The sequence below is a fragment of the Mauremys mutica genome, chromosome 2 (assembly GCF_020497125.1).
Source record: "Mauremys mutica isolate MM-2020 ecotype Southern chromosome 2, ASM2049712v1, whole genome shotgun sequence".
Classification (NCBI taxonomy): domain Eukaryota; kingdom Metazoa; phylum Chordata; order Testudines; family Geoemydidae; genus Mauremys; species Mauremys mutica.
In genome coordinates, this window is record NC_059073.1 from 249,029,985 (window position 1) to 249,052,302 (window position 22,318).

The 22,318-nt window shown below is 42.1% G+C and overlaps 1 protein-coding gene across 1 annotated transcript in view; it reads right to left on the reverse strand.

Annotated features, from left to right (window-relative positions):
• Positions 1-22,318, reverse strand: part of LOC123363804 (probable acyl-CoA dehydrogenase 6) — a 153,468-nt gene that overhangs the window by 112,514 nt on the left and 18,636 nt on the right. The window contains exon 2 of the mRNA XM_045005208.1: positions 9,229-9,349. Coding sequence (XP_044861143.1) covers positions 9,229-9,349 — 121 coding nt within the window. The remainder of the gene's footprint in view (positions 1-9,228; positions 9,350-22,318) is intronic.

The window sequence follows — 22,318 nt, forward strand, 5'->3', positions numbered from 1 at the left end:
CAAATACATAACATCCTTAGGAACCACCTCTGCTGGGAAGGAATGGGGGCGGGGGGGGGAAATAAATAAGAGCAGATGAAAACCTATTCATATTTATGCTAGAATTAACATGTTAACTACTAGAGTGAGAAGAAAAACGTGAGGAGTTTTTCCAAGAGTTTTTATGAAAAATGGATCCACTTTTCACTGAAAATATTAAATCAAAAATTCTTCAACCAGCTCCATATTAATTACCTTAAATACAGCTTCCTTCTAAATCCACTTTTAATTCCTCACAGGTGTGAGAGTTTGTCAAACTTCTACATCTGAAATATCTGCTCTTCTGAAAATGTGTGAGAGAGAAGTAACAAAATTGGCATTAGGAGATAAATGGACCTCTCCCTCCTCTCACATTTCCATATTAGTTACACACACACACACACACACACACACACACACACACAGAATCTGGCATTGAAAGGAAAGATTTGGCACAGTTTTCAAATTTCCTAGTATTGTAAACTGTAATTTGAATACCGAGTCTGCTTTTGTGTCAGGTGCTTATCAGGCCCAAGCCAAGAGTATCCTGAGACAGAGTGGGACTCAAGTAATGAATGCACAGCTTAAACAGTCCATACCTGCCCAACACACACTGCATCTTCCAGAAGTAAGGGAAGGACCTAGCCATGGGTCTATTTTTTCTGTATCTTGTCAGATATAAATTGCATTAGAATTTTCAAACTGTATAAAATCTTACTGCAAATAAAATAAGGGACAATATTTCAAGATGCGGTCCTGAAATCATCCAGTAACTGAAGGAAATGTTTTGTATGAAATGAACAACAAAGCAACACAAACTCTTACATGTCAATTATTTGCACATGAAAATACATCACCTAAATGTAGGCATCCATTTATGTTTCTAATTAAATTTACTAAATATACACTTGCAAGAGAAATTCATCCCAGCAGGAAGTCTATGCTCCATTTAAGCCCCCAAAATATTGCTGAAGTGAGATTTACTTGGTGTACAGTCTGCTGTGCCTCTGCCCAGGGGTGCCTTTCTCCTTTGTGAGCTTCAGTAGTTGTCCATGCCCTCAGCCTACCCACTCTTTCTTTGCCTTCACTGAGGCATGTAGTAATGTTCATTCTCTTCACTATTTTCAACAAGTTCGATCTGGAATGCGTGAATGTGAATGCACAGTCAGGCACACAACTGTTAATTTTAGGCATCCCTCTTCTGCCAAACTTCTTGAAAATTTAGCCACCATTTAAGCCTGGGTTCATAAACCATATGGACAGAAAGAATCATATGGATCTTTCTTCTTGCATCTTTTCAGCCTTCACTCCAATTTCTAATTGGAACATGAAAACCTCCAAATAACGTGCCTTGACTCCTTTCCTTGGTGACCAACTCCAGTGACCACTTCCCCAGATGGTTAAAAATATTTCCTGAGGTCTAACCTAATATTTTCTGTCCTTAGTTCTGGGAATATCAGATTTAGTTTCAGGCAGAGTTTTAATATCACATTAGTCTAATCACTGCAGTTTTTTGAGAGTCCCACAGTAAACTGAAATGAAAAGTACAGTAATGCAAGAAATTACATTATGTTGTTACTGCTTTTATTCTGTTTAAAACAGAACTGGGTGAACCTCAGAAACAGATTTTGCTTAAAGAATTAATGTAAGAGGAAAATTAAATTTATTTTGATTTATTAAATAATATCCTCACAAATTTACTATGTATTGTATATCGGAAAGAATTTCTTAAGGTCTGCGGTAGAATGTATAATATTTTCTCAATGGATATGGCCGAAGCCCCATTGCTTGAGTCAGGTAAAACTGAACACAGCAAAAAACTCAAAAACATGACTCTGGGAAAAATCCTTCACTGGCAAGGATGTAAATAAAATATGTCATTTCCACTGCTAATTTCTAGAATTCTCCAGTTATCTATGGTTTCTTCTTGCCTATGGTGATTACGTGACCCCTTCACTAACCTCTTGGGCTCTCATAACAGAACCAGAATTTAGAATTACAAATATATAGATGAACAAAAAAAATTGTACTGATATTTAGAAGTTAATAAATCACAATTCCACATGGTGAAAATTGATGGCCCCTTTGCAATACAAATGCTACCTCAATCAACTCTCCATACACAGAAAATTATTTCCAGTTCTAACAATTGCTGTGCACTTGTAGGACACATGCATTGTAAAATCCTGCTCCCATTAAACAGTTCATTGTTCACAAATGGAACAGTGTTTATAAAGGAAATAAAGCCCAGTTTCAATAAATATCTGTAGTCTAACAGATGTTTCCTACTATCTAAGCAAAACAAGTACGTGCCTGATACATGAACCACTTTTTTTGCCCCACCAAAAAAATGCTTGAAAGTTAGGTCTGTTGAAAAATAAATGTTATTCAACTAAATAACTTTGAAAAAAAAAACTGAGGGCAGCCTCTTTGTTCTGAAACTGCAGCTGTTACTAAAACAAGGTAGGTGCAGCTCTTAACTTCATGCTGAGTGCTGTCTGAATGGAAGCTTAAATCTAGATTAGGAGGGATGTAGCATGAAAATTACACTTCTGATTCATGCTGAAAAGAAGAAAATAAGGTATGTGGCTAATGACAAAGAAATATTAAGTATGCAGTATGTCTGCATCCACTTGAAATTAAAATGCTCTGTTCGAGTTCTCTTTTTTCCACCTATTTCAACAAACACGGATCAGGGCCACAATGGAACTCTAATATAAATGATATTATCTTACAATTGCTTCAGATTTTATATATATACATACACACACAAATATATATACCACCTTGCTATATCCTAAGGCATTTATGAAGTAGAGGAATAGGGGTGCTGCCCCTCACAAGGTATGGCTACAATGAAATAAAACCCGGCGACTGGCCTGAGCCAGCTGACTGGCTCCTGGGCCTCGGTCTAAAGGGCTGTTTAATTGCAGTGTAGAGGTTCAGATGAGAGCTTTGGCTCCAGAACCCCATGAGGTGGGAGAGTCCCAGAGCACAGCTCAAGCATCTACACCTCAATTAAACAGCCCCTTAGCCCGAGCCCAATTCAGCTGGCACAGGCCAGCCGCCGGCTTTTATTTGCAGTGTAGCCATACCTGTAGGGGCTCCAGTGCTACCCAGAATCCCAACAGCACAATGCACAGCAGCCCTGCCTCTGACACGAAACAGCTCCCAGCACAGCCCCTACACAGAGCTTTGCAAGGCAGTCCTTGGAGGGCAGCATTATGGCTGTTTTTACAGTGCTTGTACTGGAGGAACCATCTAGCAGGCAGATCTGGGGCTTTTTTATGCCAGCTAGGCCCTTTCACCTGGCACAAAGGGGTTGGTGCAGAGGTGAGGATCTTGCCCTAGTTATTTTTCAAAAGATTCACTCAAGATTTCAGTGCTTCTGGGTGACAGTGAGATTCTCTGCATTAGTACTTATGTATCATTTATAATGAGATTTATATTTTTCAAGTCTTTAAGCCCAAGGCACCAGGAGAATTCTTAATTCAAGTGACAAGAGCGTATTCCACAAGACCCTCCTTGGATTTGTTCCTGGAAGGTTATTTCCAAGGGAATATTTTGTCACTAGGATTTGTAATGAACTCTGCGGCTTAAGGTGAAATGTATCATTTGGAAGAATTCTTCGTGCTGCAGAAACCCTGCTGGATCTCCACATGGGCAGAAGGGCAAACAGAGAGCAGCCATGTAGGGAGTAGGAGGCATCTGCACTTCCTGAGTGCTGGGAAGAAGCAGCTCTGAATGGCACAGAGGGGAGTCCTGAGGCGGGGCTAGAGAAGGGGCCATTGGATCAATTATTACATGGATTCAGTGATCAGGCATGCCTGTTTATATATCTAGCAGGGGTCGGCAACCTTTCAGAAGCGGTGTGCCGAGTCTTCATTTATTCACTCTAATTTAAGGGTTTGCGTGCCAGTCATACATTTTAACGTTTTTAGAAGGTCTCTTTCTATAAATCTACGATATATAACTAAACGATTGTTGTATATAAAGTAAATAAGTTTTTTTAAATGTTTAAGTAGCTTCATTTAAAATTAAAATAAAATTTAATTTAGTCTGGTGGCCAGGACTCAAGCAGTGTGAGTGCCACTGAAAATCCGCTCACTTGCCACCTTTGGCATGTGTGCCATAGGTTGTCTACCCTGGCCTGGAGGAACAACAGCTGCTATATCAGCCCATAATCTGAAGTGGAAGATACAGAGGGCAGCACTATGGCCCCACGGTTTGAGGTTAGAATCAATCCCCTATCCCAGCCTCTGCTTTAGTTTCCCTACAAGAAAATCTGTTTATCCAGGTGGCATAAATATCATCCACACTGAGAGAGTATCTTTGATGCACCTTAACAATTAAAGCATTTTCTCTTTGGATTCCCCTGTCTGGAGTACAGTTTTCAATTCTAGTAAGATGCTTCCTAAAAAAGTAATATTGGGAAAGAGAAATGTTTAAAAACCATATGATAAATGTATATACCACTTCATGACCCACCTGTTTCACTCCACTAATGGCAGCATCACCCCTTTCTCCATCACCCCTTTCTCCGCCTCTCCCATAAGCACCTTCATGCATTCTTCCATGCTGCCCTTATGCATGGGACACCCTCCTCAAATCAAAGTGTAAATCCCTTCTTAAGATCCATCTCTTCTGCAATGCCCATGGTAACTGACTAATGAGAATTGCCAGGTGGGTGAAAAAGTAGTTGATCTAGTAATATATTTTATTAAATTACTTCAAAAGCCTCCTACCTGTAAACACAGATAACATACATAACCTTTTGTTCCTGCCTTCCCCGCCTTATCTCACTGCCTCCACTGGTGTTCTAAACCAAACTGTCCTGTCTTGTTCCTATTTAATCTGTAAAATGCTTAGGACAGGGGCTGTCTTATTTTATGCTTCTACAGTAGCTAACACAATGGGACCCTGATTGGGGCCTCTCTGCACTATTTTAATACAAATAATAAGATTGTATAATTTGATTGCAATTAAATGTATAATCACTACAAAGGGGAAATATTAATATTAGAAATGTGAAGAGAATGACTTGTTCAGAGATTGCTTTGGGGCATATTTCAAATTTTCCCATCAAACTCATTTAGAGGGAGGGATTTTTTGCTCTGTATTTTTCTTTCACCCAATAATCCTATTTGTCCTTTAATGTTAATCTTAAATGTTCTCTTCATACTGTCAGCATTTTATAAAGAAGTGCCAGCTCAGAACTAATTGGATTTGTCAAACAATCATAGCTTATCAGTTTTGTGAACTGTAACCACCATGAATAGCTACAGAAAAACCTGCAGATGTTATTTCCAAGAAAAATTCTTCCTCTTAAAGTCGTTTGTGAGATGACATAATTTGTTCCATAATTCAAACCCAAATTCTTAGCAATGTAATGAGGTGATGTGTGTAACTAAACTGAAAGATAATGTGTAAAATCTGTGCAAATGATCATTTGCAGTTAAATCACAAATTAAAATTCACCCATTTTTGCTCCTACTCAATTTGCCCTAGCCTTGAAAAATAATTTTTTTCACTCTTCATTCACTTGACAAAGATCTAGGGCTCAGTGCCTGTGTTCTTATAGGCAGTTTGACAGAAAAGACAGATTATGAGAACTCTTAGTTGTAACTGTTGTGATAAAAATGTAAAAATATAATTTAATGAAAAGGGGACCAATTCACAATCATAGAACAAGGCTATTTAATTAATTATAGTTTGTAGTTCTGTAGTGCCTTCCCCATGAAGATTTTAAATTAAAGCCTCACAACAGCAGTATTAAAACAGGCAATTATTATCCCCAGAATACCAGGGAGAACAGAGGTACTGAAAGAGTAAGGAAGTTTTCCTAGAATACACAGGAAGGCTATAGCAGAGATAGGAATAGAATTTAGATCTCATGTCTCCTAGTCTTGTGCTTTATGAACTAAATCAATTTTCTGCACTTCTTGTTACATAAATCACATTTTTAATAGGGTGACCATATATCCCGTTTTGGCCAGGCCAATCCCCTTTTTAAGCCCTGTCCCTGCTGTCCTGTTGTTTTTTTTTGGCAAAACTGAGCATATGTCCCATTTGTTCTTTCCAACTGATGATCAGTTGGGAAGAGCAAATGGGACAAATGCCCAGTTTTGCCAAAAAAGTGGGGGGGTGTCCTCCAGTGGGATGTGGAACATTCGGGGCGGGGAGGAATGAGTGGCAACACCAGCCCACGTGGCAGGGCTCAGGTGAGCAGTGATGCCAGGTGGCTCAGGACAGCCCTGCGTGTGAGAGGGGGCTCGGGCCAGCTCCACATTGGGGGGAGGGTTTTCGGGTGAGCCCCGTGCCATATCCCATTTTCCCTTTGGAAAATATGGTCACCCTATTTTTAAGATACAGGATCAGATTCTCTAATCCCACTCCGCTCTCTATGTGTTGCTCTGATGTGCAGAGGCAATAGAAACTGCCCACAGCTTTACTGTCAGGGATTTCCTCAGTATGAGGGGAGTCACTGGCTAGTCTAGAGGTACAACAGCTGTTCCTATGCCACTCCTCTTGAAGCTCCCAGGAGGGGGATCCCATTGGGGTGGGGTTGGTATCAGGTACCAGGGCAAGCTATATTTGGCTATCCTTAGCAGATACTCCCTTAGGAATTGTTACCCATCGGGCAGGTGCTTGGAACTCCACCAGGGCTTCAATCTCAACTCAATGAGAGGGCCCACCTTCTCTCTTTCTTCCCCTGGCCCCACATAGACATTGGCCTTTACTGCACCCAGGAAAGAAAGGGCAGAGCACAGAATCTGGGCCAGAGGAATGTATAAAATCCCAGTATCTATATTTCCTTTCAAATAAAGAGAATGCAGCATTTCCTATTCCTGTGAGCTATTTAAGGCCTTATTACAATTTGGGACTTTGTCTTATATAGGCAACTATTACCTTCCATCCCCTGTCCTGATTTTTCACACTTGCTGTCTGATCACCGCACTTAAGGAATACGTACAGGTAGGCACAATGGGTCCAATCTTGGTTAGGTATGGAGCACCTTCAAATTGCATTCATTTTAATGAAGACTGAAAATGCTCGGTACAACTCAGGAGCAGGAGCAGTGTTAATGAGGAGAGGTTTCTGTACATAAGCAGAAGTGCATCTACAGAGTTACAGTCCCAACTCTGGATGCTGTTATGGAAAAATCAAAGCATGGGATTGGCACGCAGGCAAAAATGTGAAACACGAAGCATTTGCTTCCTGTGAATTTCAGAGCGCAAACCAATATAACATTCATATTGCTGCCTGAATACAGGAATCAAGCTTGCAAATAGTAGAGAAAATCATTACACATGTTGTATATGGAGAATAAGGCCTGGGCTACACTAGCGAGGGGGTTCGAACTAAGATACGCAACTTAAGCTACTCTATTCGCAAAGCTGAAGTCAAAGTATCTTAGTTCGAATTACATGGCCGCCTTCATGGTGGCAAGTTGAATGGCGCAGCTCCCCCGTTGACTCTGCTTACTCCTCCTGCCAAGGTGGAGTACGAGCATCGATTAGCAGATCGATTTATCACATCCAGACGAGACACGATAAATCGATCCCCAATACATTGAACCCTACCAGCCGATCCAGCGGGTAGTATAGACGTACCCTAAGTGTACACAAATTCCATTGATGGTCAAAGAGCAGCAACTTAGCAACTTTTGAAAACGTTTCCCCTTTTAAGAGTGTTCACATAGTGCATTTAGCAATATATGCCTCTTTCCTGGATTCATGCTATCCCTTACGTCACTTGAATGTGACCTCAGAAGCGGAATGATTGAATCTCAATTTTGTGTAATTTAAATATAAGATGCATTATGCATCTATCATTTAAATTATGCTAAAAGCTGGGATACCTACAAGTGAATGACAGGAAAATAAACCCCATGTGTTATACAAAATGCTACATTTTTGTTTCATTTTACTCTGTAACTAAATGAGGAAAAAACATTTACTGCTTACAAAGGCCAACATTTTTAAAAGTTAAGCACTAAATCTGTATTTAGGGACCAAAACAGAATACAAGACTTGATTTTCAAAAATACTAATCAGCCTAACTCCTAATGACTTTAGTGGAGCTGCTGGTACTCAGCCCTTTAAAAATCAGTAAATTTTTATTTAAGTGCCTTAATGTGGACTTTGATGCCTGGCTTTATCTACACGCATTTGAATATTTTGGCTTCAGGTTTCTGTCTTTGAGCCAGTTCTTTCTAGCAGTCCATAGTGAGTTTGCTAGACTAAATATAGACATGTATGTTTCCTAGTATATCCTGCTCATTCAGCATGTACAGTGCATGAGGTGCATTTAAAAATTCATTTCTGTTACCAGTTCCAGTGGTATTTCCAATTTTAAGTATGTAGAATATCACTAGAATGAGTAACATCTTTAATACTGGAATTAATTTGTAAGTGTTTCCACTCTACAACACTACAAATCCCAACCAAGATCCCCAATCCCAATTTAGTATCTCTATAGCAGACAAAACCAAACCCATGGATTTGAATGCACCTCAACTTGGGGAGAGTGGAGGGAGTAGAGACAGGCCATAGATACAATATCCAGATCTGAATCTAAACTTTCCCAAAGTCAAAGTGTTCTGATTCAGTCTATAACAGACAGCTATTAGAACTAAGTGATTTAGGAGCCTGAGTCCTGTTTTCAAAATTGAAAAATCAATGGGATTTAGTTTTCCAAGTAAAATCATGTGAATAATTGATTTTTCTATTTACTGGGCATTTGAACAATTTGTGGGGGAAATCATTTTGGATCAACTTGAAATTAATTTTTTCCAAATCATTCAGCAAACTGAAAACTTGAAAAAAAAAATAGTTTAGGGTCAAAAGAAATGTTTGTTTAGTTTTTTAATTTTTTAAAACTTTTTAAAAATTAACAACATTGAAGTAAATTTCCAAATAGAAACTCATTGCAATTTGAAAAATTGAATTGTTTCATTTTGAAGGTGTTTTTTTTTTTAAATGAAAACGACTTGGTGAATTTGACACAAATTTGCAAAATATCTGTCAACCTGAATTTTCATTCTTGCAGCGACAAAAGTTTCAACCAAAATATTTCACCCAGCTCTACTTCCAAGTGCCTAAAACATATCTGAAAACAAGATTTAAGACACTTTTGAAAATTTTACCCAAGATTTCAGATGCAGGTTTTGGTCAATATCTATTAAAATGAATGTAAAGATTTTCTTACCTGTTGGTTTGTTAACTCCAAGGAATCCAGCTTGTCCTAGAGTTTTAAATACTTTGTGTGCTGGAAACTGTCCTTCTTCTTCCCATTTGTCCACAAATGGGTTAATCTCCTTGTCAATAATCTGCATTTGGAAAACAAAGGAGTTCTTAAATCAAAGAGGTTTCTATAGAAACAGTGAATGCTTTGGAGATTAATTTTAAATAGGTATGATTTTTTCTACTTTAGGTTTAAATACTGTATTGTGAAAAAAATAAAAAAATGTTTAACACAGAATGGCACTAGTAACGTTTTGAAAACGCTTGAGTTTGCTTTCTGCTGGATATATTAATCTCCATGGCTTAAAATTGATGTCCATTAAAATTGCAAATAAGGGCATGATACAAATGTAAATCCATTCTTTTAGAAAGTATAAATATTGACTGCATGAGGAGTTTTTATGAAAAGAAAAACCCTAGAACCCAAGAGAAATGGAAACCATCCCTATTTTTGCTACATCCAAATTAGTTTCTACGTGGCATTATGAAGGAAGGCTTACAGCAACCTCAGGTGATTAACTTTCATGTGAAGGATGCAAATTACCTGGACAGGCTATGCACAATGATTTCATACACTACAAATAATAGCGATGACAAAGGCCAAGCCACAAATGAAGACAGCCAGGAAGAGGGGTCAAAATGGCTAAACTAACCAACCAGTCACAAAGGAATTCCTTGCCTAACTTGACCTAGACCCACGGTCCCTGTTAATCTGCAGAATTCTGGCTCTTGTTCCTGTTCCATGGTATACATCACATGTAGAGAAGGACATTCAGACTCGCAGCTGCTAATGAAATCCCAATATGGGATGCCCACACCCTCTACCGTCCCAGATACAAGCTTAGTGCTATTAGCTCTTAAATAAAACCAGTCAAAGGGATACACATGCAAAAATGGGATTGGGGTGAAGGAGATGGAAATACATTGGGCCAGCTTCTAGTTCATGCTCAGGCCTATTTGTGTCATGGAGTCTAAATGGGCAGCTGAGGACTCTCCTAGCATTGGAAAATCCTCGACTGGCAGAGAGCCAACATAGCCAGCTCCACACTACCCACTCACATTGTAGCATGCGTGGTTGGGTTGTGACCAGAGTGCAGAATACTTCAGCAATCCCTGCCCATGCCCAGTCTAAACAATGGCCCAGAGTGGTCTCTTACTAGCTAGCATAATTTGAAGCAGCGTTCAAACTGTTCTAAATTATTCAGGGGTAATTGAGGATTGGGGCACAAGCCACTTTTGCTCCTCCACCAGGTACACCTGAAGATTGAGCACATTAAATATCACACACAGGTAAAATCACAGCTGTGAAAAATATCACAGACCGCAAAATCAGACCTGTCCCATGAAATCTAGCTATTGGAGGGGTGGGGCAGGGCTGCGGGTGCCCCAGCTGGGGGCCTCCTACTGTGCCCAGGCTACAGCTGCTACTGCCCTTCAAGCTGGGGAGGGAGAGGACTTATTCTTCCCCTGAACAGCTGCTCTCAGAGAGAGATCAGACCAACCCCCCGGTACCTATCCTGGAGCTTCCTGCAGCTGCAGGAGGTTACCGGAGGTGGAGGTGGGTTTGCTCTCCCCTGTGTTGCTGGGAGCACCCTGCAGCTGCATGAGGTACCCCAAAGTGAGTCTGCTCTCCCTCAGAGAGCAGCCGTGCAAGGGAAGAGCAAGTCCTGTCCCTCCCCAGCCCAGCCAGGACTAGCAGCTAGGAGCCCGTGGCTGGGGCGCTCCCAGCAGCACGGGGGAGATCAGACCCACCTCCACCTCTGGGAATCTCCTCTAGCTGCAGAAAGCTCCAGGCTGATGCTTTCAGAACCCAGCTCTGAAGGCAGTGCAGAAGTGAGAGTAACAATCCCACGACCCCTCTACAACAGCTTTGTGACCACTCCATGACTTCCTTTTGGGCTGGGAACCCCATGGTTACAACACCATGAAATTTCAGATGTAAATATCTGAAAATGTGAAAATGGCTAATTTCCAAATCCTTTGGCCATGAAATTGAGTAGAATGGAGCGTGAATTTTGTAGGGCCCTACAAATAAGAGGTCCAAATTAAACACACACATTTTGGAATAAAAAAGTTGTACTATTTTTAATAAGGATAAAGACAGATTTTTAATCCATGAAGGAAATTTTTTACTCCTCTCCAAGATAATGTTGTATTATAATATACACTTTATTTATTATTCCAAGTGTTTACCTTCCCAGTCTTTTGTCCACACCAAATAAATAAGTCTTGTGGTGATGACTACTTCTTAATCTGGAAATTAATACTTACTGCTTCCCAAATCGCTAGGCTGAGAAGGAAGGGACCCTGTGGAGTTTCATTTTGAGAGATCTAGTTTTTGTACAGTCTTAAGAGAATTTCAGCCCATCCACACCGGCTTCCTGCTCTACAGTTGGCCAAGGAACACTGGATACCTCACATCAGGCATCAAAAATTATTATTTCACTCCTAACACCGTATTCTGAGAAACAATTACATTGGATGTTTAATTTATTCAATTATTTATAATCTCTCTCTTTGGCTTTAGCTACACTTACATTTCAAAGCGCTGCCGCGGCAGCGCTTTGAAGCGCTAAGTGTAGTCAAAGCGCCAGCGCTGGGAGAAAGCTCTCCCAGCGCTGTCCGTACTCCACCTCCCTGTGGGGAATAACGGACAGCGCTGGGAGCCGCGCTCCCAGCGCTGGGGCTTTGACCACACTGGCGCTTTGCAGCGCCGCAATTTGCAGCGCTGGAGAGGGTGTGTTTTCACACCCTGCTGCAGCGCTGCAAATTTGTAAGTGTAGCCAAGCCCATAGTGAACATTGTCAATCACATAATTAACAACAACAAAAATAAACTGCACGTTCCTCTTCCCATGTTGTATCTAGGACAGACTTCCACTATGCTTAAATACTCAAGATATAGACCCTTAACGTTGAGTTTGCTGTAGCAAAGTATGATTTTTTATTAATAGTGTTCTTTGTGAGACTTCACTTGATAGTGTCCAGGAAAATGACTGGAAGCGACTACTAACTATGAACAGAAATCTACCCTAATGTTTTGATTCAGCTCAGCAAAAGTAGGAAGTGGATGTACTAGAAGTGTTGCCTGTGTACTATAGCCATTGGGACTGAGTCCAGTGCTGCAGCCATCTGCATGTATTAGAAGTCAATGGAATGATTGCAGCATCAAACTCATTTACATTTTCCATCAGTTTTGCAGAGTTTAACTGTTTGTCCTGTCCTGCTCATTTTTTGACCTTGAGTTATAGCTACAAGTATGAAACAGGACCAAAGTAAATTGATGTCTGTAAACAGTGTGATACAGTTTCACCAAAAATCACAGATCGCTCCTGCCTGACACCATCTTGGAGCTGTAAACAACATAACTGCACAAATCAAAAATAGTGTATTCTACTAACATTTGGGATAAGTAAGACTCATTTTCCAGATGCTAGTAGCATCTCTTTTCCACCATTTGCCATACCCCATTATGAATGTCTGTATCTATGATAATGTGTTTTCACTGTATTGTCCCAAGACTTGGCTTCTTGTCATTTGTGTTGCCCGTTTTAGATTGTATGCTCTTCAGAGCAGGAAACGGGTCTTACTCTATGTTTTGTAAAGTGTTGTGCTCATTTATGATGTTATATGATTATAAATAAAAATTATACTTGATGTCTTCTATCCTAGTTAAGTATTCCAAATAACAACTATCCAATAGACTAACTGGAATATAGGGACACATTTTCAAAGGGCCTGTTACCCTATTTGCATGAACAATTTGGCTCACAAAATGTGTACTTATATTTTTGCACACTTATGTCAGTGAGATGTGGTTGCAAGTTTAAGTACTTGCATATCTACCTGATTTGCACCTGGAATCTAGTACTTAGGTGCAAGTACTCAGATTTGTGCCCACAATTGAATTTTGGATGCTTCAGTTGCACTTGTTAAAAGCAGGTGCACGAATTGCAAGCATAAATTGTGCATGCAAAAGAGAAAATACCCATTCTAAAATCTAACTCATAAAGTGCATAGGAATTCAACAAGTTCACAAAGGAAATATTCCGCCACAATCATAGACAATCAAGTAACCTGCTGCTGATTATACGCTTCATCATAAAAAGTGCAGAAGATAACGAGTGGCAATCTGTAGATTTGTTTACATGGGTGTGACATTTGCTGTATATAAGACTAACATCGATACCTTCAGCAAGGTTCAAAGTGATCTCTAAGGCTGCATGTTGATGTGAGAGCTTGCATTTCTAGAGGAACTCCCAGTTACAGAGGCCAAACCTCTTAGCCTGACCAAGTAGGCCAGTGGTTCTCAACCAGGAGTACGCGTACTCCTGGGGGTACACAAAAGTCTTTCAGGAGGTACAGCAACTCTTCTAGATATTTGCCTAGTTTTACAACAGGCTACATAAAAAGCACTAGCGAAGTCAGTACAAACTAAAATTTCTTACAATGACTTGTTTATACTGCTCTGTACGCTATATAATGAAATGTAAGTACAATATTAATATTCCAATTGATTTATTTGATAATTATTTGGTAAAAATGAGAAAGTAAGCAATTTTTCGGTAATAGTGTGCTGTGACACTTTTGTATTTTTATATCTGGTTTTGTAAGCAAGTAGCTTCTTTGTGAGGTGAAACTTGGGGCATGCAGGACAAATCAGACTCCTGAAAGGGGTACAGTAGTCTGGAAAGATTGAGAGCCACTGAAGTAGGCAAACTGCAAGGAAATTCAATACAGGTCTGTTGCATCTTATGCGCATTTAACATGAGCGATTTCAGCTTTACGCAGTCAGCAAAAACAAAAAACAAAAAAGAGAAAAATAATTTTAATACTGTACCTGTAGTGCGGGCGATTCCGCCTGCCATTCAACTCAATGTAATTTTGACTATACGCGGTTTTCACTTTACACACTAACCATAGAACGGAACCCCCGCGTAAGATGAGACTCACTTGTATCCACACTGAATCTAAATGGGAATCAGACTTCCATTTTCAACATGCTGAGAAGCATGTGAAGAATGACAATACTGTCCTCTTGTTTAGGGTGACACCATAAGAATTTCTCTCAAGTATGGTATACACATTTTCCTCATACTGCCCCACCAGAGTGTCACAATTCAAACCCAGAGGTATGATCTCTGTAAAGGAGAGGAGGGTCAGTTTGCATACCAATGCAAGCTCCTGTCCCTCTGTGAAGACTGCCTGCAAGAGTGATATCATAGTTAATATCAATTGTTATTCTTTTAAAAAACATGGATAGGTGCCCACTAGGAAACTGATCAAGCCAACAAACTCTCATAATGTCAGATGACATTAACAACAACAAACCTTTTTATAAAGTAATCTATACTAAACGGTATCAAAAACACCATCTGTAGCTCAGTGTTCAGAGAAGGAGAAATGGGAGAAAAGAGGTAGCATTTTGTTGTGGTTTTTTTGGTTTGGGGTTTTGTTGTTATGGATTATTTCAGCATACAAGTAAAATAAACACATGGAAATTCATCTTCAGAAAATCCCCAGGTAGTGCCACATGAAATTACAGCATATTTGACTGTCCAACTAAAATTTCCCTTACATAGGGGTGAATTTTTGATTAATACTAAATACTATTTCTGATAAGATAAAAAATATTATGTGGCATAACTTAATTCTACCAACATACAATAGGTTATCCTGATTTGGCCAAAACCACACACATTTCTATATGATTTTACTATGGCAAATTAATGTCAACAGAACACATTCCGAACATGACAAAACTTTGCTTAGACAGAATGACTCTTCCCTTTGTATATCTACATCCAAAATACATAAACTGAACAGATATGTATGTGCCCAATAACTTGGGTGGAGGGGGGAGAATCTTAATCCAACATTTTTTAAAAATGTGGTATAGATTACTGCCAAAAGTTTCATATGAAAATAATTTTTTACTCAGAAATTTTAATGGTGTTTTTCTTATATTGAAAAAAATAATCTCTGGGATTTCTACTCAGCACACTGATCTGTAGTTAGCCCTGCAACTCTATACTGCTTCTAGGAATAATTATTAACTTTGTTAAATTATTTAACTTTGTTAAATTCTCACTGCATTCTGTAACAAGCATACCGTTCCTACAAGAGCAAAAAATGTAATCAATTGAATTTTGGCACTGAAAGTAAAAATACATGTCCTTTAGTGACTAAAGATCTTTTCCTGTTAGTCATCGGTGAGCTCAGCTTCCACGTAGCAATTTGAGATTCAAAGCTTTAAAACAATATATAAACCACAACTTTTAACCTTTACAAGCACTGTACTTATTACTTATCCCTCATTTTACTATTTCTTATGCCTCATTTTATACTATTATTGTACAACGTATTTTTGTCCATGGTTAGCAGGATAACATTATACTGAATGGAAATCTTGCATAAAAATACTGAATTCAAAATAACTCTTTCACAAGTTCAGGAATATCATTAAACTATTCAACTAAAATGAGAGGGAATTTGAAAGATAAGAGATATTGGATGAATTAATAGGATATTTAATTGCATTCTGTGGTGCCATATAAATGTATCATGTCAGTTCTGATATTAACAGATTTCAGTTCAATGTCTCTAACTTGATTAGAAAAAAGATCACTCCAGTTATCATTATGACAACATAATTAAAGAAGTCTCTGTAACTTAATTTAGTGAAAAAATCACGTGAATAGAAAAGCAACAAACTAAACTAATTAACATTCTTAAATAAGAACTTATTGATCACTAGAAAAACATCAAACAAGTGGATTGGGAGAACTAGATCATTCAGGGGATTAGCAGTAGGCTATAGAGCCTTTTACCTCTAGCATTTGGCACAAGCAATACATTTGCTCTAAGGAGAATAATTAAATAAATAGTCTACAGTATAGTTTTTTTCTTTGGCATATCCTACAAAACCTATAAATATTTGTAATAGCTGCTGATGCATAATAATTGTTCTAATCACACTACAGCAGGGGTTCTCAAACTGGGGGTCGGGACCCCACAGGAGGTCACAAGGTCCTTATGGGAGGTCGTGAGCTGTCATCCTCCACCCCAAACCCCGCTTTGCCTCCAGCATTTATAATGGTGTTAAATATATAAAAAGTGTTTTTAATTTATAAGGGGGGGGGGTCACACTCAGAGGCTTGCTATGTGAAAGAGGTCACCAGTACAAAAGTTTGAGAACCACTGCACTACAGCTACTGGTATTTAATGTAAAAACTATTCAGACAAGTATCAAGGGCTCAACAAAATTTCCTAGATGGCCATCACCATTTTTATTGTACCAGGGCACTATTAATTCATTTAAAACCACCAATAAATAAGTGTTTCTTATGGTTTTGATTACACAGAATATGTAGTACCTTCCTTGCTCAGATGTTCAGGATAACCCTGACTGTTCATAAAAACTTCGGGAGTGCAGCACTGACTTTCTGAACTTGGAAGCCAGACGTATCGATATGTTGCATTAGCAATGTGATGGACTAAGCAGTGAAGCTATAACCCAGAACATCCCTACATTTGACATACATTCATGGAAGAGTGTCTAATGGGAGGAAGACTCTGCATGTTGCTATTTCATGGAGTTTAACTGAATTGCTTTTTGAATTGTTTTGCCTTCCTATCAAACAAGCAGCAGGTTTCACCTTAAGAAACTGCAGAGCCAAGGGATTCCACATGAAGCAGAGAGTCTCGGGGCCCCAGATCATACACTCCTACACTCCCTGGCCATGGCTTCCCCTTGGATCCCCCTTAAAAACAGTCCTCTGGGCTTATAGGAGCTCTTTAAAAAAAACAACAAGATGGGTCCATACTACCATTTCCAGAAAATCTGTGGAGCTCGGGGGGAGGGGGGTATGATTAGCAATCTCCCCAGACTCCTTTCCCAGCCGGATGCTTCCTTCCAGACAGCCCTCTTTGGGATTCCAGGAATACAGTGTGGTTCTGTGGAGGTCCTCTTCTATGTGAGAAAGGCAAAATGCACGTATGGAAGACCCTTTTTACAGGCATATGGGCAGCAGGGGGTTAATCTGTGCCTATGATTCTATATTTGCCTGTCTAGCCAAAAGTATGAAATGGCATCTCCGTACATGCATCTATATTGAATGTAAATGCTTCAAAGACAGCTATCTGAGTAATGGACTTCAGGATTAGGCCCAATGATTAAAGACGTCTGTGTATCCTTTCGAACTGTCACCAGGAGGCCCTTGAGAAACAGGCCAAGAAAACATTTTCCATGGGAAGACAGGTTTAATTGGAAAAAGGTCATTTTACGTGCAGACATCTGTTCCATGACCTTGTGAAAGATAATTGGCACAAATAAAGCCATTCAACAATTATATTTTAAAAGAAGATCCACATTACTAAAAGAGAGCATAAAAATAACTATTATAATCTTCAATTTAGACTTTTCCAAATTACTATCATTGTTCACCTCTTCAAATCCAAAACTGCCCAACTTTAAAATTATAATCTGGAAGGGATTCCCTCTAAATTCTAAATATTTTTAAAGCTACAATCAAGAAACTAAATAATAATGTGTGTGTGGTACCCAAAAATATGAAGGCAACAGAATAGAAATAACAGCTAATGACCCCAACTCAGGAAAGGATTTAAGCATCTGCCCAACTTTAAAATAAAAAGTCCGAAGAAGTGAGCTGCAGCTCACGAAAGCTCATGCTAAAATAAATTTGTTAGTCTTTAAAGTGCCACAAATACTCCTGTTCTTTTTGCGGATACAGACTAACACGGCTGCTACTCTGAAACCCATAAAAAAGACAGTTACCTTTTCTGTAACTGGTGTTCTTCAAGATGTGTTGCTCATGTCTATTCCACAATAGGTGTGCATGCTCACTACGTGCACCAGTGCCATAAGTTTTTCCCCTAGCAGTACCCATAGGGGAGCACCCCTAGCAACCCCTGGAGTGGCGCCTCTATGGCGTGGTATAAGGGGCACTGTGCGTTCCCCCTACCCTCAGTTCCTTCTTACCAGACAACTCCAACACAGGGGAAGGAGGGCGGGATGTGGAATGGACATAAGCAACACATCTCAAAGAACACCAGTTACGGAAAAGGTAACTGTCTTTTCTTCTTCAAATGATTGCTCATGTGCTTTCCACAATAGGTGATTCCAAGCTATGTCTGCTGGAGGTGAGTAGGAGTTCACAGACTCTCGGAACGGAGTACAGCTTTGCTGAACCCGGCGTCCTCCCTGGTTTGGGACACAATCGCATAATGCGAGATGAACGTGTGAACCGAAGACCATGTGGCAGCCCTGCAAATGTCCTGAATGGGGACATGGGCTTAAAAGCCAACTGACAAGGCCTGCGCCCTAACTGAGTGCACCCTCAGGATCAGCGGCGGGGGGACTCCCGCCAGATTGTAACAGGTATGTATACATGACATGATCCAGTTGGAGAGCCGCTGAGTGGACATCGGCCAACCCCTCATGCATTTGGCCAAGGCGACGAACAGCTGCGGGGACTTCCGGAACAGCTTTGTATGTTCCAGATAAAAGGCCAGAGCCCGTCTAACATCCAGCATGTGGAGGCGGCACTCCCCATTGCACGCATGCAATTTGGGACAGAGCACCGGCAGGAAGATGTCCTGACCCATGTGGTAGGTGGAGACCACCTTGGGAGGAACAAAGGATGTGGTCGGAGCTGGACCCTATCGTTATGGAACACCGTGTACGGGGATTCGGAGGTCAGGGCCCAGAGCTCCGAGACCCGCCTAGCTGATGTGATCACCACCAGGAAGGCTACCTTCCATGAGAGGTGCGACCAGGAGCATGTAGCCAGCAGCTCAAACGGGGGACCCGTCAACTCGGCCAGCACCAAGTTCAGGTCCCACTCCGGGACCGGGAGCCTAATGTATGGGAAGAGATGATCCAATCACTTAAGGAATTGGCCAGTCATAGCATGGGAGAATACCATGTGTCCCTGCACCGGCGGGTGGAAGGCCAATAGGGCCACCAAGTGCACCTTGATAGACGAGGGCACTAGGCCTTGGGCTCTAGGGTCATAGACTCATAGACTTTAAGGTCAGAAGGGACCATTATGATTGTCTAGTTTGACCTCCTGCACAACACAGGCCACAGAATCTCACCCACTCACTCCCGCAACAAACCCCTAACCTACATCTGAGCCACTGAAGTCCTCAAATAATGGTTTAAAGACTTAAAGATGCAAAGAATCCTCCAGCAAGTGACCCGTGCCCCACGCTGCAGAGGAAGGCGAAAAAAACCCAGGGCCTCTGCCAATCTGCCCTGGAGGAAAATTCCTTCCCAACCCCAAATATGGCAATCAGCTAAACCCTGGGCATGTGGGCAAGACTCACCAGCCAGAATTCTTTGTAGTAACTCAGATCTCACCCCATATAACATCCCATTACATATTTACCACTAATAGTCAAAGATCAATTAATTGCCAAAATTAGGCTATCCCATCATACCATCTCATCTCCTCCATAAACTTATCAAGCTTAGTCTTGAAGCCAGATATGTCTTTTGTCCCCATTGCTCCCCTTGGAAGGCTGTTCCAGAACTTTACTCCTTTGATGGTTAGAAACTTCCATCTAATTTCAAGTCTAAAAGGTGAAGGAGGTAGTCTAAAATGAGTTGGATCGGAGCAGCCATGGGCAAAATGCCACGATCAGCTGCCCACCTTGAAAACCAAGACCACTTCGCCAGGTAGGCCTGACGTATGGAGGGCCGTCTGCTTTCCAGGAGGACGCGCTGAACCCCTTCCACGCATGTCCTCTCCTCCTGGCCTAACCTTGAGCAACCATGCTGTGAGGTGGAGTGCCACTAGGTTGGGGTGGAGGAGGCAGCTCTGGTCCTGGGAGAGCAGGTCCGGATGGGACGGCAACAGCCACGGTGGGGCGACTGCCAGGCTCGTGAGAGTCCCATACCAATGTTGCCTGGGCCATGCCAGGACGATCAGGCCCTGTCCGTTTTTATCTTCTCCAAGACCTTGCCGATCAATGGGATCAGTGGGAAGGCATAGAGAAGCTGGCCCAACCAGGATAGGAGGAAGATATTGGAGATGGTGCCCGTGCCCAAGCCTCCCCCCCGCCCCAGAGCAGAAGCGGGGGCACCAGCGGTTCTGCTGTGTCACGAACACGTCCACCTGGGAGTTCCCCCCTTTTGGAAAATCCTGTGCACCACCTCTGGGTGTAGTGACCACTCGTGCTGAAAGGAGAAGTCTCGGCTCAGGCGATCCGCCCATGAGTTCCAGGCGCCCAATAAGTGGTGGGCTTCCAGGCAAATATTGTGGGCTATACAGAAGTCCCACAGCCTGAGGGCTTCCTGGCAGAGGAGCTGGCCCCACCTTGCCTGTTGATGTAAAACAGAGGCCATGTTGTCTGTGAGATCCCTGACCACACTGCCCTCTAGGTGCGAGCAGAAAGCCGCATATGCCAGAAAAACCGCCCTGAGCTCCTTGACATTTATATGCAGGGCAAGGTCCTGCGCAGACCACAGACCTTGGGTCTAAATGTTCCCCACGTGGGCTCTCCACCCCAGGTCTCACATGTCCAACACTAGCTCCACTGATGGGGTCCTGCCCCTGAATGGGACCCTGTGGAACATATTCCCCGGGGAGGACCATTGTATCGAGGTGATCACCGTTTCGGGCACAGTGAGGACTTTGTCCATCCTGTCTCTGGACTGGGAGAACACCCAGGCCAACCAGAGCTGGAGAGGCCTCATCCTGAGTCTGGCGTGGTGAACCACATACGTGCACACTGACATGTGACCCAGAAGCTGGAAGCACCCTCTGGCTGTGGTCACGGGGAACTGCGTGATTGTGCCAATGAGCTCCCCTAGGGTCTCGAACCTGTCCAGTGGGAGGGAGGCCCTGGCCAATGTCATGTCCAAGACTGCCCCAATAAACTCTATGCGCTGCACCGGGACTAACGTGGACTTGGTGTCATTTACCAACAGGCCCAGAGTGGTACACGTGGACAGGAGGAGTGCCACGTGATCTCACACCTGCAACCTGGAGCTGCCCTTGACCAGCCAGTCATTGAAATAGAGGAAGATCTGGACCCTGCGACATCTGAGGTAGGCTGCTATCACAGACATGCACTTTGTGAACACCCTGGGAGCAGTGGACAGGCCAAACGGGAGAACCGTAAGTTGGTAGTGTTCCTGCCCAACTGTGAAACGGAGGAAATGTCTGTGCCCCTCAAATACGTGAATGTGGAAGTACGCATCCTACAGATCAAAGGTGGTGTACCAGTCCCCAGGATCCAGGGAGGGGATGATGGAGGCCAGAAAGACCATGCAAAACTTGAGCTTTACCATGTACTGGTTCAGGCCTCACAGGTCCAGGATGGGCCTGAGCCCCCCTTTGGCCTTCAGGATAAGGAAGTAGTGGGAGTAGAAACCTTTGTGTCTGAACTCCGCTGGTACCACTTCCACCGTTCCTAGGCCAAGAAGCTGCCCCACCTCCTGCTTGAGCAGGGACTCGTGAGAGGGGCCCCTCAGGAGGAATGGGGACGGAGGGTGGGTGGGCAGGGTAGAGGTAAACTGGAGGGTGTAGCCCCCAGGAAACGGTGCTGAGGACCCACCAGTCCGAGGTCAGCCACGACTACTCCAAGAGAAAAGCACACAACCAATTGGAGAAGGGAAGCTTTATTGCGGGTAGATCCCTGGTATGAACTGATAAGTCGCCCCCAGGCATCCTGTCAAAACTGACGTTTTCCTGCCTGTTTGCCCATGGAGGGCCTAGGTTGAGGCACAGACCAGGATTGCCTCTGCGGGTGTTTCTTATAGTCTCACGACTTTTTATAATGGGGCTCATATTTAGAGTGGGTGGCCTGGATGGGAGCCTGCTGCGGCTTAAACTTGGTCCTGATCGGAGCCGGGACATAGAGGTCAAGGGTCTTAAGTGTTGTGCGGGAATCTTTCAGGCCATGCAATTTCATGTCCGTCTGTTCCACAAACAGGGCCTTGCCATCGAACGGAACGTCCTGCAAGGAGTTCTGCACCTCGCTGGACAGCCCAGACAGCAGGAGCCACAATGCCCTCCTCATGGACAC